Source organism: Bacillus rossius, chromosome 7, assembly GCF_032445375.1.
Source record: "Bacillus rossius redtenbacheri isolate Brsri chromosome 7, Brsri_v3, whole genome shotgun sequence".
Lineage (NCBI taxonomy): Eukaryota > Metazoa > Arthropoda > Insecta > Phasmatodea > Bacillidae > Bacillus > Bacillus rossius.
The window spans coordinates 63,500,292-63,517,820 of NC_086335.1; the positions used below are offsets into that span (position 1 = coordinate 63,500,292).

At 37.9% G+C, this 17,529-nt stretch overlaps 1 protein-coding gene across 11 annotated transcripts in view; it reads left to right on the plus strand.

The window, feature by feature from the left end:
• Window positions 1–17,529, plus strand: part of LOC134534196 (longitudinals lacking protein-like) — a 287,153-nt gene that overhangs the window by 244,597 nt on the left and 25,027 nt on the right. The window contains exon 5 of one of the 11 annotated variants that reach the window (XM_063372403.1): window positions 15,764–16,089. The exons of 6 other annotated variants lie outside the window; for them this stretch is intronic. In XM_063372403.1, the coding sequence (XP_063228473.1) occupies window positions 15,764–16,005 (242 nt within the window). In that variant the 3' untranslated portion in view covers window positions 16,006–16,089. Of the gene's footprint in view, window positions 1–2,604; window positions 3,041–6,075; window positions 6,402–7,644; window positions 7,973–14,180; window positions 14,507–15,763; window positions 16,090–17,529 lie in introns of those variants that run through there. 4 more of the 11 variants (XM_063372402.1, XM_063372405.1, XM_063372404.1 and 1 more) reach the window with 4 other exon arrangements.

A 17,529-nucleotide genomic window follows, 5' to 3' on the forward strand; every position in this document is an offset into this window, starting at 1 on the left:
AGCGTACCTCTTAAATATGTGATTTACAAATGTAATTCTGTTTTTGAGTGTCTGACCACCCCAGGGTGGAACCAAGTAGAATGTATTTTTGTGTAATTCTTGTAATTCTATCATGTATAAGTAAGAGAACTTAATATTAGATGGATTTTATTGTAAGGTAGTCTGGGCATGTGATTGTGTGTGTGTGTATTCACGTCAGCTCTGAGTTGGTCACCCGTCTGGCAGCTGCCTCACGAGGCGTGTGTTGTGCTATTCAGCAGTTCCACTCTTTTTGAAGGAATCGCGCTGACAAGCAGCGTAAGCTGGCCCCAAGAGTAGTTGACGAGAGGTTGACTGGGACTTACGAAGAAGCAACGGATGAGAGAGCAGAGTTATGTTAGTGCGAGAGCGAGAGCAGAGTAATGATAGCTGCGGTCACACGTTTAAGACACTCGTAATTGGTAGAGAGACAGATATAACATTCATAGTGGGTTGCGTACCCAATTATTAGTGAGGATGTACTGCACTCGGGTCACGTATGCTGGGGGTCTCTGGTTCGATGCTAGATCGAGTAGGAGCATCCAGTGGCTGAAGCTGTAAAGTACAGATCCGTGTCAACGACAATAAATAGAGTGTTTAAGGAACAAAACCGGCATGAGAGTGGTATCTGAATACATATTATACCGCCAATATGATCTTGAACTTCCCCCTACCTCACCCCTACCTCCCCCATCACTTTCCTTTCAGAGTTTACTCTGGTGGTGTCAGAGCCTCAGAACATTACGTAAAGGGTTAATAATGATTATAGAACCTTTACATATGTCACAGTTCAGACCTCACCGGCTAGAAGTGGTCTGGCACTGTACAGCAATAACACATGGGAAAAATTTATTTTGGCACTGCAGGTAGTGGACTCAGAAAGTTCACTGAATTGATGTTGCTGAGATTTCTGTGTTTGTGGTTGATGTTGTGTTCCAGTAAAAGAAGTTGAAATTAATTTTTCAGATTTATTAGTCTTCCTCCTCGAAAATTTACACACTGTTCGCAATTACAGAATATTGATACTGTTCCACATGATCTTCACTGAAAATTTACTGTTAAACATTATTAGAACAGAGATGATGATTGTTGGAAAGTATTTTAATGACAAATAAATTCCACGGTTGCTTTGCGTCTCACAATACGAATCAAGGCAGTCTTGGGGTGAAAAATAAGATGTACACAGCTTTTGGCTTTTTGGCCTAACCGCTACCATCTGCGGTAAAAATTCTAGTTTAGACTCAACTGATAATGAATCTTAAACAGCACAGCCCAAACCACCAATGTGATATTATCCCTTCACTCCGTCATATGTTTATTTGGTGAGCCACCAACGAACGTGACAGACTTTGGCGAGTTCCAAGCAATGACCGAACACACAAGCACAAGTTACGAAGTACAGAAAAAAATTATTTTAAATACGCTCAACTGTGAACTTCCATTTTCTTTCATTGACCATTGTAAGTCCTTGAAAGTTCTTGAATTGGGACTTTCCATATGAAAGATATAGAGAAAAACTTGCTGATCCCTGAAGCAAAGACATTCCTACGAATCTGTGCTATTGCTATCGCCTATGTCTCTCACAAATAATAGTTACTGTAGATATCCTGTATAAGCCTTTTTGTTACTGATAAACTATCTGTTTGGCCAGCACCATGATTTCACTTTTTGCCATCCTTCCTTCATTACACACAACCATCTACCATGTTCTAGAAACATAACAACAGCCTGCAAATTAATCAAAATGTAAAAATTAATGAACAACAGCTGACTTCAAAACACGTTTGTGCAAACTATTAACAAGTCAACAGACTGAATACATGTAATAAACTGCTTCATAAAAATAAATCAAACTCTTAAAAATGATTTCAATAGTAATAAATGTAACACACTCTAAGAAACTTAGCAAAGTAATGTTGACTGTGTACTATCAACTTATATACCTATCTAATATATTAAAAATTAAATTGTATTGGAATCCTTCAAAAAAGCAGTATTCTGTTTGAATTATATAAAAGAGCAGGAGTTATACGATGCTTTGACTGGAACAACGTGGAATTTGCAGCAAATGATTAGGAAGCAAGTAAATAACAACAAAATTAATTATTATAACAAAACAAAACACACAAAAAAGAGGTGTAAGACTGTGTCCAAGTTTCACGTTTATAGTGATTCTGTTTTAATAATTTTGATTACTCCAAATTTTGGCACCCAACCAATTGCTAAAGTTTTTGAAATTATCTCAAAGAAAAAAAATACAATAACACAAAATTTAAAAATGCCCAGTGTCTGTTAAATTGGTGTGCTGAGAATTATGTAGAGTATCTGCAAAAAATGAACAAAACACATGAGTGTAGATAAAAGAAATTACTTTTGCGATTACCAAGGTATGAAACCCGACCGTCCGTGAGCAGTTGTGGTGCGTGAACTGCGGCTGTGCAATGTGAGTGGAATATGAAACCTTATGTGAGATGCTGATGGCGTGGCCACAACAGCAGAGTGGAGTACGGAAGCCCAGAACTAAGATGGTTTGAACCAGGCGAGGTTGTGTTTCAGCGAGGACTGCGGTGCTGGTCGTGCTTGCAGACGAGGGGAGCGCGTCGGGCCGGCTGGCGGACCGGGACCCGTGTGTGCCGTGCTACAAGTGTCCCACCTGCTGGCGCGGCTACAGCCACCAGAGCTCGCTGTCCAGGCACCTGGCGTGCGAGTGCGGCAAGGAGCCCCAGTTCAAGTGCCCCCGGTGCCCGGTGCGCTGCAAGCTCAAGTGCAACCTGCTCAAACACATGCGCCGGCACCACCCACGGGACTAGACCCGCTTCTTCTCTTACGGAGACCTCGTAGAGCTACAATCCAGCCAGTGTGCAAATACCACCAGAAAAAATACAACTTAATACATATGTAGATTTATTGGTTTCTTGGACACCTGCTGTATAAAATGTGTTGCTGTCGGCTACAATCCAGCCTGGATCCTCCGAAAAGTGTGCAAATACCACCAGAGAGAATAAAACTCAATACATATGTATATTTATTGTTTTCTTGGACACCTGCTTCATAGAGTGTGTTGCTATCGGCTCCAATCCAGCCTGGATCCGAAAAGTGTGCAAATACCATCAGAAAGAATAAAACTTAATATCTATACATATATATTTAGTATATTTATTGGTTTCTTGGAAACCTGCTTCATAGAGTGTGTTGCTATCGGCTCCAATCCAGACTGCATCCATAAAGTGTGCAAATACCACCAGAAAGAATAAAACTTAATACATATGTATATTTATTGGTTTCTTGGACACTAGTTTCATAGAGTGTTGCTATCGGCTCCAATCTAGCCTGGATCAGAAAAGTGTGCCAATACCACCAGAAAGAATAAAACCTAATGCCTATACATATATATTTATTGGTTTTTTTTTTTGCATGCACTGCCCTTAACACCAGTTTTGCAGGTATCCCGGACCTTCTTAAAACAAAAGTTAAGTTCTACCTGGGTAAAGTGAATCAAATGTTACATAACTGCTGACAGGTCCATATGGTTGTGCAAATGATTTATATATAATTGTTATGATATACAGCGGGTTCGTAAAGGATAGCCCAATTAAAGATTTTATTACACACACAGTTTTATTGATGGCCACTACTTGTGTCACTTACAGTTAATCTCATAAAATTGCCAAATAATCAATTGCACTTAAAAATGTGTTGCTTCCTCCACTCACTCGTTTCTCACAATCCACACGCCTCGCTGGGCCGCACCTCTGGCGCAACTCTCGCCGCAGCACCCCTTGTGGCCCAGTAGGTAACTACTCCCTGATGATGGTGACTGCAATGTCGAACGAAACGTCGGTGAATTATTTGCCAAGGACATGGGTTCAACCCAGAAGCCAAGATACTTCAGACAATGGCCGTGAAAGCATGCTAATATTATTAAAAGTAAAATAAGACTGAAAGTAAAATAAGGAAAGATAAAGAACTTTATGCCGGAGATCCTAATGAGAGACGACTTTAATTCTAGTTTACTTGCTGACCTCAAGCTTGTCACGGGAACTGTTATCGAGCGGGCTGGGTAGGGTTCGAAAACGCACTGACAACTCCGAACAGGGTCATTGACAAAAGTGACAAACCCATACTCACTCTAGCTTGAGGAACGTTTCTTGCTGTGAGCTCGCGCCAATGATGGAGCCTCCAGATAGACGCGAGGCATTCCTGGCCGGCCCCCAGCTCGTCCGTGGTGGTGGGTGACGTTGCGAGGGCACGCCTTGTTCCAGGGGGAGCGCTCGCGGTCACCGACCTCGCCTGGCCGGGCGGTCAGTTCCGGTGCGCGGGATGCGGCCGCTCGTACCGCTGGAGGAAGACGCTCGCGCGACACGTGCGGCTCGAGTGCGGCAAGGAGCCTCAATTCCAGTGCCCGCACTGCCCCCGGCGGAGCAAGCACAAGAGCAACCTCGTGCAGCACATCCTGTTGAAGCACGGGCGCTGCGACTGAGCACTCCGCCCAGACCTCTGCCTCTATTCCATTATTACTGTACCTTTAGCTAGTTCCCTAGACTCAAATAAAGCTTGAAAATAATATCATGCCTTATTTTTACTCTGATTTTCCCATTCTGAGACCGCAGTAGAAGCACATACAGGGATTGAAATCTTGGAGGCCTTCAGTTTAGTAATTTAAAACAAAATTACGCTAGATATTTTAGTTATTTATTTATTTATTTATTTATATTGTAACATGCCCACCAACAGCCGAGGGCTTTAGCGGTGGGCACGACACATATATAAGAAGACAACATATAAACAATACAAACAAAATACAAACAAACAAGTAAAGTTAAAATAACTATAACTATTAAAAATAAACATCAAAATATAAAATGCATAAAAAGAAATACAAAACATATGTGATGAAAGATAATAAGTTTTATAAATTTCTAGATATTTGAAAAAAAAAAATTTAATTTTCAGTTGTCTTTGATGTAGATAATTATTGATAGGAATGTGTAGAAAAATATTCATTTATATGTTTGCCAAAGTTATGATTTCCGAAACATCTCTCTGTGGGTGTGCTATTGGGAAGAAGGCAACGAAACTACAATAGTTTCAGGGTTCAGATATTTCTCTCGGCTGGCCTAGCATCTGATGTGGATTTGATATGAATGGTGAAATGGTAATCCAGTCTCGTGAACATATAACATATAAAAACATATAACATATAACTTATAACATAAATTCTGTCATAGTGTACAATAGTGTCCATGCTCTGAAAAAGATGTGAACTAATGGTAACAATCAATTGCATACATCCAACAATAGAAGTAAATATTTTAATTAATGTAAAAATAAAAGTCTGTAAATAAAATAACAGCAGAGTCTCGCTATCCAACATCAGCAGGCCAGCAAAACGTCGGATAAGCTAACATGCCGGATTATAGGGCAGTGTTAAGAAAAAGCATTACATACATTCAACTTTAGAGCTTGAATATTTTTAATCACACTAATTTAGGTGTCATTAGTTACACATTGTTGGGAATGAAAGCTTAATGTCAATCTTCATTCCTTCAAGTTCAGTTGCCATTTTTCTTTAAAATCATCAGTATGTCTTTGAAAGCTGTATAATCTGTATTCTTTTTAGATTCTATTTATCTGCAAATTATCTGTGTGTGTGCTCAGTAGTATATTTTGAACATACATATTCTCTGCTATTGAAACACCTAATGGAAAATCTATAGAAGAAATAATCAGAAAATGCTTTCTTTTCACTTTAAAGTTTTGCACAAGCTTTCCTCGTTGTTTTCAGGACAATGCATCATTTACTTTTGACCTTTTATACAACACATATCACCATAACAGAGAAAACTCATATGTCAATTTTTGGTGATTTTCAAAAGAAATAAAGTACGAAAATCCTGTATCAGATGTAGAATACATACATGACATGAACCAAAGAAAAAATTAATTGATCCATACAAAGGTTTTGTCGTAGATTCATTTGTATCAAATGTCCTTAAAACCTAGCAATTTTGACGCACGTATCTCCAGTGACAATGTTCTGTTCCCTTTTCTCCCTAGGCGTGACGTCAGTGGACTTGTTGCGCGCACTGTCGCTCGACCTCGGCCACGGAAAGCCACAAGTGAGCTTCGAGTGCCCGCGGTGCGGCAACCGCTACGCGCAGCGCGGCATCTTGAACCGCCACATGCAGCTCGAGTGCGGCAAGGAGCCGCAGTTCCAGTGCCCGCACTGCCCCCGGCGAAGCAAGCGGAGAAGCAACCTCCTGCAGCACATGATGTTGAAGCACGGTCGCTGCGACTGAGCTCCCCGCTCAGACCTCTGCCTCTATTCCATTATTACTGTACCTTTAGCTAGTTCCCTAGACTCAAATAAAGCTTGAAAATAATATCATGCCTTACTTATTACTCTGATTTCCCATTCTGAACCGCAGTAGAAGCACATACAGGGATTGAAAACTTGGAGGCCTTCAGTTTAGTAATTTAAAAAAAAAAATTATGGCAGATGTGTGATGAAAGAGAAGTTAAATAAATTTCTAGGTATATGAAAAATTTTTAAATTTTCAGTTGTCTCTGATGTAGATAATTATTGATAGGAATGTGTAGAAAATATTTATATATTTGTTTGCCAAAGTTATGATTTTGAAACATCTCTTTGTGGGTGTGCTATTGGGAAGAAGGCAACGAAACTACAATAGTTTCAGGGTTCAGATATATCTCTCGGCTGGCCTAGTATATGTTGTGGATTTGATACGAATGTTGAAATGGTAATCCAGTCTCGTGAACATATAACATATAAAAACATATAAAAACATATAACATATAACTTATAACATAAATTCTGTCACAGTGTACAATAGTGTCCATGCTCTGAAAAAGATGTGAACTAATTAATGGTAACAATCAATTGCATACATCCAACAATAGAAGTAAATATTTTAATTAATGTCAAAAGAAAAGTCTGTAAATAAAATAACAGCAGAGTCTCGCTATCCAACATCAGCAGGCCAGCAAAACGTCGGATAAGCTAACATGCCGGATTATATGGCAGTGTTAAGAAAAAGCATTACATACATTCAACTTTAGAGCTTGAATATTTTAAATCGCACTAATTGAGCTGTCATAAGTTACACATTGTTAGGAATGAAAGCTTAAAGTCAATTTTCATTTCTTCAAGGTCAGATGCCACTTTTCTTTAAAATCCATAGTATGTCTTTAAAAGGTGTATAATCTGTATCTCTGTGTGTGCATACATATTCTATGTACATGAAACACCTAATGGAAAATCTGTAGAAGACAGAATCAGTAAATGCTCTCTTTTCATGCTAAAGTTTTGCGCAAGCTTTCCTCGTTGTTTTCAGGACAATGCAACATTTACTTTTGACCTTTTATTCAAAATATCACCATAACAGAAAAAACCTCATATGTCAATTTTTAGTGATTTTCAAAAGAAATAAAGTACGAAGATCCTGTATCAGATGTAGAATACATACATGACATGAACCAAAGCAGAATGTAATTGATCCATACAAAGGTTTTGTCGTAGATTCATTTGTATCAAATGTCCTTAAAACCTAGCAATTTTGACGCACGTATCTTCAGTGACAATGTTCTGTTCCCTTTTCTCCCCAGGCGTGACGTCAGTGGACTTGCTGCGCGCTCTGTCGCTCGACCTCGGCCACGGAAAGCCACAAGTAAGCTTCGAGTGCCCGCAGTGTGGCAACCGCTACGCGCAGCGCGGCATCTTGAACCGCCACATGCAGCTCGAGTGCGGCAAGGAGCCGCAGTTCCAGTGCCCGCACTGCCCCCGGCGAAGCAAGCGGAGAAGCAACCTCCTGCAGCACATGATGTTGAAGCACGGTCGCTGCGACTGAGCTCCCCGCTCAGACCTCTGCCTCTATTCCATTATTACTGTACCTTTAGCTAGTTCCCTAGACTCAAATAAAGCTTGAAAATAATATCATGCCTTACTTATTACTCTGATTTCCCATTCTGAGACCGCAGTAGAAGCACATACAGGGATTGAAAACTTGGAGGCCTTCAGTTTAGTAATTTAAAAAAAAAAATTATGGCAGATGTGTGATGAAAGAGAAGTTAAATAAATTTCTAGGTATATGAAAAATTTTTAAATTTTCAGTTGTCTCTGATGTAGATAATTATTGATAGGAATGTGTAGAAAATATTTATATATTTGTTTGCCAAAGTTATGATTTTGAAACATCTCTCTGTGGGTGTGCTATTGGGAAGAAGGCAACGAAACTACAATAGTTTCAGGGTTCAGATATATCTCTCGGCTGGCCTAGTATATGTTGTGGATTTGATACGAATGTTGAAATGGTAATCCAGTCTCGTGAACATATAACATATAAAAACATATAAAAACATATAACATATAACTTATAACATAAATTCTGTCACAGTGTACAATAGTGTCCATGCTCTGAAAAAGATGTGAACTAATTAATGGTAACAATCAATTGCATACATCCAACAATAGAAGTAAATATTTTAATTAATGTCAAAATAAAAGTCTGTAAATAAAATAACAGCAGAGTCTCGCTATCCAACATCAGCAGGCCAGCAAAACGTCGGATAAGCTAACATGCCGGATTATAGGGCAGTGTTAAGAAAAAGCATTACATACATTCAACTTTAGAGCTTGAATATTTTTAATCGCACTAATTGAGCTGTCATAAGTTACACATTGTTAGGAATGAAAGCTTAAAGTCAATTTTCATTTCTTCAAGGTCAGATGCCACTTTTCTTTAAAATCCATAGTATGTCTTTGAAAGGTGTATAATCTGTATCTCTGTGTGTGCATAAATATTCTATGTACATGAAACACCTAATGGAAAATCTGTAGAAGACAGAATCAGTAAATGCTCTCTTTTCATGCTAAAGTTTTGCGCAAGCTTTCCTCGTTGTTTTCAGGACAATGCAACATTTACTTTTGACCTTTTATTCAAAATATCACCATAACAGAAAAAACCTCATATGTCAATTTTTAGTGATTTTCAAAAGAAATAAAGTACGAAGATCCTGTATCAGATGTAGAATACATACATGACATGAACCAAAGCAGAATGTAATTGATCCATACAAAGGTTTTGTCGTAGATTCATTTGTATCAAATGTCCTTAAAACCTAGCAATTTTGACGCACGTATCTTCAGTGACAATGTTCTGTTCCCTTTTCTCCCCAGGCGTGACGTCAGTGGACTTGCTGCGCGCTCTGTCGCTCGACCTCGGCCACGGAAAGCCACAAGTGAGCTTCGAGTGCCCGCGGTGTGGCAACCGCTACGCGCAGCGCGGCATCTTGAACCGCCACATGCAGCTCGAGTGCGGCAAGGAGCCGCAGTTCCAGTGCCCGCACTGCCCCCGGCGAAGCAAGCGGAGAAGCAACCTTCTGCAGCACATGATGTTGAAGCACGGTCGCTGCGACTGAGCTCCCCGCTCAGACCTCTGCCTCTATTCCATTATTATTGTACCTTTAGCTAGTTCCCTAGACTCAAATAAAGCTTGAAAATAATATCATGCCTTACTTATTACTCTGATTTCCCATTCTGAGATCGCAGTAGAAGCACATACAGGGATTGAAAACTTGGAGGCCTTCAGTTTAGTAATTTAAAAAAAAAAATTATGGCAGATGTGTGATGAAAGAGAAGTTAAATAAATTTCTAGGTATATGAAAAATTTTTAAATTTTCAGTTGTCTCTGATGTAGATAATTATTGATAGGAATGTGTAGAAAATATTTATATATTTGTTTGCCAAAGTTATGATTTTGAAACATCTCTCTGTGGGTGTGCTATTGGGAAGAAGGCAACGAAACTACAATAGTTTCAGGGTTCAGATATATCTCTCGGCTGGCCTAGTATATGTTGTGGATTTGATACGAATGTTGAAATGGTAATCCAGTCTCATGAACATATAACATATAAAAACATATAAAAACATATAACATATAACATAAATTCTGTCACAGTGTACAATAGTGTCCATGCTCTGAAAAAGATGTGAACTAATGGTAACAATCAATTGCATACATCCAACAATAGAAGTAAATATTTTAATTAATGTCAAAATAAAAGTCTGTAAATAAAATAACAGCAGAGTCTCGCTATCTAACATCAGCAGGCCAGCAAAACGTCGGATAAGCTAACATGCCGGATTATAGGGCAGTGTTAAGAAAAAGCATTACATACATTCAACTTTAGAGCTTGAATATTTTTAATCACACTAATTTAGGTGTCATTAGTTACACATTGTTGGGAATGAAAGCTTAATGTCAATCTTCATTCCTTCAAGTTCAGTTGCCATTTTTCTTTAAAATCATCAGTATGTCTTTGAAAGCTGTATAATCTGTATTCTTTTTAGATTCTATTTATCTGCAAATTATCTGTGTGTGTGCTCAGTAGTATATTTTGAACATACATATTCTCTGCTATTGAAACACCTAATGGAAAATCTATAGAAGAAATAATCAGAAAATGCTTTCTTTTCACTTTAAAGTTTTGCACAAGCTTTCCTCGTTGTTTTCAGGACAATGCATCATTTACTTTTGACCTTTTATACAACACATATCACCATAACAGAGAAAACTCATATGTCAATTTTTGGTGATTTTCAAAAGAAATAAAGTACGAAAATCCTGTATCAGATGTAGAATACATACATGACATGAACCAAAGAAGAAATTAATTGATCCATACAAAGGTTTTGTCGTAGATTCATTTGTATCAAATGTCCTTAAAACCTAGCAATTTTGACGCACGTATCTCCAGTGACAATGTTCTGTTCCCTTTTCTCCCTAGGCGTGACGTCAGTGGACTTGTTGCGCGCACTGTCGCTCGACCTCGGCCACGGAAAGCCACAAGTGAGCTTCGAGTGCCCGCGGTGCGGCAACCGCTACGCGCAGCGCGGCATCTTGAACCGCCACATGCAGCTCGAGTGTGGCAAGGAGCCGCAGTTCCAGTGCCCGCACTGCCCCCGGCGAAGCAAGCGGAGAAGCAACCTCCTGCAGCACATGATGTTGAAGCACGGTCGCTGCGACTGAGCTCCCCGCTCAGACCTCTGCCTTTATTCCATTATTACTGTACCTTTAGCTAGTTCCCTAGACTCAAATAAAGCTTGAAAATAATATCATGCCGTACTTATTACTCTGATTTCCCATTCTGAGACCGCAGTAGAAGCACATACAGGGATTGAAAACTTGGAGGCCTTCAGTTTAGTAATTTAAAAAAAAAAAATTATGGCAGATGTGTGATGAAAGAGAAGTTAAATAAATTTCTAGGTATATGAAAAATTTTTAAATTTTCAGTTGTCTCTGATGTAGATAATTATTGATAGGAATGTGTAGAGAATATTTATATATTTGTTTTCCAAAGTTATGATTTTGAAACATCTCTTTGTGGGTGTGCTATTGGGAAGAAGGCAACGAAACTACAATAGTTTCAGGGTTCAGATATATCTCTCGGCTGGCCTAGTATATGTAGTGGATTTGATACGAATGTTGAAATGGTAATCCAGTCTCGTGAACATATAACATATAAAAACATATAAAAACATATAACATATAACTTATAACATAAATTCTGTCACAGTGTACAATAGTGTCCATGCTCTGAAAAAGATGTGAACTAATGGTAACAATCAATTGCATACATCCAACAATAGAAGTAAATATTTTAATTAATGTCAAAATAAAAGTCTGTAAATAAAATAACAGCAGAGTCTCGCTATCCAACATCAGCAGGCCAGCAAAACGTCGGATAAGCTAACATGCCGGATTATAGGGCAGTGTTAAGAAAAAGCATTACATACATTCAACTTTAGAGCTTGAATATTTTAAATCGCACTAATTGAGCTGTCATAAGTTACACATTGTTAGGAATGAAAGCTTAAAGTCAATTTTCATTTCTTCAAGGTCAGATGCCACTTTTCTTTAAAATCCATAGTATGTCTTTGAAAGGTGTATAATCTGTATCTCTGTGTGTGCATACATATTCTATGTACATGAAACACCTAATGGAAAATCTGTAGAAGACAGAATCAGTAAATGCTCTCTTTTCAAGCTAAAGTTTTGCACAAGCTTTCCTCGTTGTTTTCAGGACAATGCAACATTTACTTTTGACCTTTTATTCAAAATATCACTATAACAGAAAAAACCTCATATGTCAATTTTTAGTGATTTTCAAAAGAAATAAAGTACGAAGATCCTGTATCAGATGTAGAATACATACATGACATGAACCAAAGTAGAATGTAATTTATCCATACAAAGGTTTTGTCGTAGATTCATTTGTATCAAATGTCCTTAAAACCTAGCAATTTTGACGCACGTATCTTCAGTGACAATGTTCTGTTCCCTTTTCTCCCCAGGCGTGACGTCAGTGGACTTGCTGCGCGCTCTGTCGCTCGACCTCGGCCACGGAAAGCCACAAGCGAGCTTCGAGTGCCCGCGGTGTGGCAACCGCTACGCGCAGCGCGGCATCTTGAACCGCCACATGCAGCTCGAGTGCGGCAAGGAGCCGCAGTTCCAGTGCCCGCACTGCCCCCGGCGAAGCAAGCGGAGAAGCAACCTCCTGCAGCACATGATGTTGAAGCACGGTCGCTGCGACTGAGCTCCCCGCTCAGACCTCTGCCTCTATTCCATTATTACTGTACCTTTAGCTAGTTCCCTAGACTCAAATAAAGCTTGAAAATAATATCATGCCTTACTTATTACTCTGATTTCCCATTCTGAGACCGCAGTAGAAGCACATACAGGGATTGAAAACTTGGAGGCCTTCAGTTTAGTAATTTAAAACAAAATTACGCTAGATATTTTAGTTATTTATTTATTTATTTATTTATATTGTAACATGCCCACCAACAGCCGAGGGCTTTAGCGGTGGGCACGACACATATATAAGAAGAAAACATATAAACAATACAAAGAAAATACAAACAAACAAGTAAAGTTAAAATAAGTATAACTATTAAAAATAAACATCAAAATATAAAATTCATAAAAAGAAATACAAAACATATGTGATGAAAGATAATAAGTTTTATAAATTTCTAGATATATGAAAAAAAAAATTTAATTTTCAGTTGTCTCTGATGCAGATAATTATTGATAGGAATGTGTAGAAAATATTTATATATTTGTTTGCCAAAGTTATGATTTTGAAACATCTCTTTGTGGGTGTGCTATTGGGAAGAAGGCAATGAAACTACAATAGTTTCAGGGTTCAGATATATCTCTCGGCTGGCCTAGTATATGTTGTGGATTTGATACGAATGTTGAAATGGTAATCCAGTCTCGTGAACATATAACATATAAAAACATATAACATATAACATAAATTCTGTCACAGTGTACAATAGTGTCCATGCTCTGAAAGAGATGTGAACTAATGGTAACAATCAATTGCATACATCCAACAATAGAAGTAAATATTGTAATTAATGTCAAAATAAAAGTCTGTAAATAAAATAAAAATAGAGTCTCGCTATCCAACATCAGCAGGCCAGCAAAACATCGGATAAGCTAACATGCCGTATAGGGCAGTGTTAAGAAAAAGCATTACATACATTCAACTTTAGAGCTTGAATATTTTTAATCGCACTAATTGAACTGTCATAAGTTACACATTGTTAGGAATGAAAGCTTAAAGTCAATTTTCATTCCTTCAAGTTCAGTTGCCACTTTTCTTTAAAATCCTCAGTATGTCTTTGAAAGGTGTATAATCTGTATTCTTTTTAGATTCCATTTAGTATCTGCAAACTATCTCTGTGTGTGCATACATATTCTATGTACATGAAACACCTAATGGAAAATCTGTAGAAGAAAGAATCAGTAAATGCTCTCTTTTCACGCTAAAGTTTTGCACAAGCTTTCCTCGTTGTTTTCAGGACAATGCAACATTTACTTTTAACCTTTTATACAAAATATAACCATAACAGAAAAAAACTCATATGTCAATTTTTAGTGTTTTTCAAAAGAAATAAAGTACGAAGATCCTGTATCAGATGTAGAATACATACATGACATGAACCAAAGCAGAATGTAATTGATCCATACAAAGGTTTTGTCGTAGATTCATTTGTATCAAATGTCCTTAAAACCTAGCAATTTTGACGCACGTATCTCCAGTGACAATGTTCTGTTCCCTTTTCTCCCTAGGCGTGACGTCAGTGGACTTGTTGCGCGCTCTGTCGCTCGACCTCGGCCACGGAAAGCCACAAGTGCGCTTCGAGTGCTCGCGGTGTGGCAACCGCTACGCGCAGCGCGGCATCTTGAACCGCCACATGCAGCTCGAGTGCGGCAAGGAGCCGCAGTTCCAGTGCCTGCACTGCCCCCGGCGGAGCAAGCGGAGAAGCAACCTCCTGCAGCACATGATGTTGAAGCACGGTCGCTGCGACTGAGCACTCCGCCCAGACCTCTGCCTTTATTCCATTATTACTGTACCTTTAGCTAGTTCCCTAGACTCAAATAAAGCTTGAAAATAATATCATGCCTTACTTATTACTCTGATTTCCCATTCTGAGGCCGCAGTAGAAGCACATACAGGGATTGAAAACTTGGAGGCCTTCAGTTTAGTAATTTAAAAAAAAAAATTATGGCAGATGTGTGATGAAAAAAAAGTTAAATAAATATCTAGGTATAAGAAAATTTTTTAAATTTTCATTTGTCTCTAATGTAGATAATTATTGATAGGAATGTGTAGAAAATATTTATATATTTGTTTGCCAAAGTTATGATTTTGAAACATCTCTCTGTGGGTGTGCTATTGGGAAGAAGGCAACAAAACTACAATAGTTTCAGGGTTCAGATATATCTCTCGGCTGGCCTAGTATATGTTGTGGATTTGATACGAATGTTGATATGGTAATCCAGTCTCGTGAACATATAACATATAAAAACATATAACATATAACATAAATTCTGTCACAGTGTATAATAGTGTCCATGCTCTGAAAGAGATGTGAACTAATGGTAACAATCAATTGCATACATCCAACAATAGAAGTAAATATTGTAATTAATGTCAAAATAAAATTCTGTAAATAAAATAAAAATTGAGTCTCGCTATCCAACATCAGCAGGCCAGCAAAACATCGGATAAGCTAACATGCCGGATTATAGGGCAGTGTTAAGAAAAAGCATTACATACATTCAACTTTAGAGCTTGAATATTTTTAATCACACTAATTGAACTGTCATAAGTTACACATTGTTAGGAATGAAAGCTTAAAGTCAATTTTCATTCCTTCAAGTTCAGTTGCCACTTTTCTTTAAAATCCTCAGTATGTCTTTGAAATGTGTATAATCTGTATTCTTTGTAGATTCCATTTAGTATCTGCAAACTATCTCTGTGTGTGCATACATATTCTATGTACATGAAACACCTAATGGAAAATCTGTAGAAGAAAGAATCAGTAAATGCTCTCTTTTCACGCTTAAGTTTTGCACAAGCTTTCCTCGGTGTTTTCAGGACAATGCAACATTTACTTTTGACCTTTTATACAAAATATCATCATAACAGAAAAAAACTGAAATGTCAATTTTTAGTGATTTTCAAAAGAAATAAAGTACGAAGATCCTGTATCAGATGTAGAATACATACATGACATGAACCAAAGCAGAATGTAATTGATCCATACAAAGGTTTTGTCGTAGATTCATTTGTATCAAATGTCCTTAAAACCTAGCAATTTTGACGCACGTATCTTCAGTGACAATGTTCTGTTCCCTTTTCTCCCTAGGCGTGACGTCAGTGGACTTGCTGCGCGCTCTGTCACTCGACCTCGGCCACGGAAAGCCACAAGCGAGCTTCGAGTGCCCGCGGTGCGGCAACCGCTACGCGCAGCGCGGCAACCTGAACCGCCACGTGCGGCTCGAGTGCGGCAAGGAGCCGCAGTTCCAGTGCCCGCACTGCCCCCGGCGGAGCAAGCACAAGAGCAACCTCTTGCAGCACATGATGTTGAAGCACGGTCGCTGCGACTGAGCACTCCGCCCAGACCTCTGCCTCTATTCCATTATTACTGTACCTTCAGCTAGTTCCCTAGACTCAAATAAAGCTTGAAAATAATATCATGCCTTACTTATTATTCTGATTTCCCATTCTGAGACCGCAGTAGAAGCACATACAGGGATTGAAAACTTGGAGGCCTTCAGTTTAGTAATTTTAAAAAAATTACGGTAGATATGTGATGAAAGATAAGTTAAATAAATTTCTAGGTATATGAAAAAATTTTAAATTTTCAGTTGTCTCTCATGTAGATAATTATCGTTAGGGATGTGTAGAAAAAAATTTAATTCTATGTCCGTGAAAGTTAAGATCTGCAAAACATTTCTCCGTGGGTGTGCTGTTGGGACGAAGGCAACTAAACTACAATAGTTTCAGGGCTCTGTTATTTCTCTCAGCTGGCCTAGTATCTGATGTGGATCTGGGAAGAATGTCGGAATGATAATCTAGCCTCGTGAGAAAAACAGAACTAAGTACAGTTAGTAGTATAAATCAGTCCATGGTTGTATAATTTCTGAATAGACTAAGGAATTTAATATTATATGAATGAAAATTTTAATACAAGGTCAAATATGGTTTTGGAAAAAATGAATGTAAGGTAGTAAAGGTATTGCAGAAATTTTATATTCCTTTGAAGCTTGCATGCTATTTGTCCTGCATCACTTAAAGGGTTTGATTAAAATATTAATTTTTTTCTATTTTATTTTTTTGTTAAAGAGAAAAAAATGGCAAACTTTAAACTACCATAGCTTTGAGATTAATATCAATTTGGTCAAATAAAATTAAATCACTGGGAAATCTCATTAGATCATGTTATAAATATATAGTTTTGCTACTTATATTGAAGTGACATTATACTGAACTGTTTGTTATTAATGTAAAACATGTAAGGGATACAAAAATACTTATTTTAAAGTAAGAAATCTTGTAAGGTGAAGTACTTTATAAAAATGTAATGAAGTTTCACTATAATTGAATAAATAAATAGATACATAAATGTTTTAAAATTATAAATAAATATTGTGGTAGTTAGTTTTGAAGCGATGAATGTTTACACCAGCTGGTCTCTTGCTTTAGGCAGCTCAAGTTTGATATTTATAAATAACAACGATCGTCAGCTTACTTCTAAAACCTCGTAAGTCAGATTTTCCCAGTTTTATATTCCGGATGTGTTTGGTGTATTTTTTCATTTTTTCATAGTGCATATGCTGATAAAACCTCGTAAGTCAACTCTACTAAGTCTCTTTTCTATTCACAAATTATAAAAACTAGTATCTTTGTCAGTCGAAACTGTGTTCCAAAAGCTCATAAGTTCTCCTGTAAATTTGACTGAAATGGAGTTACGAGGTTTTAGAAGTAAGCCGACGCGATGCTTGTGCATTCAAACCATTGGAGACATGTGTTCATGCCGTCCTCAGATTATCCTTCTAACGAATTTCTTGTGTACACAGCAAATAATCTCTTGAGTACAAACATTTCAGTAGCCTGTTATAAATGTATTAT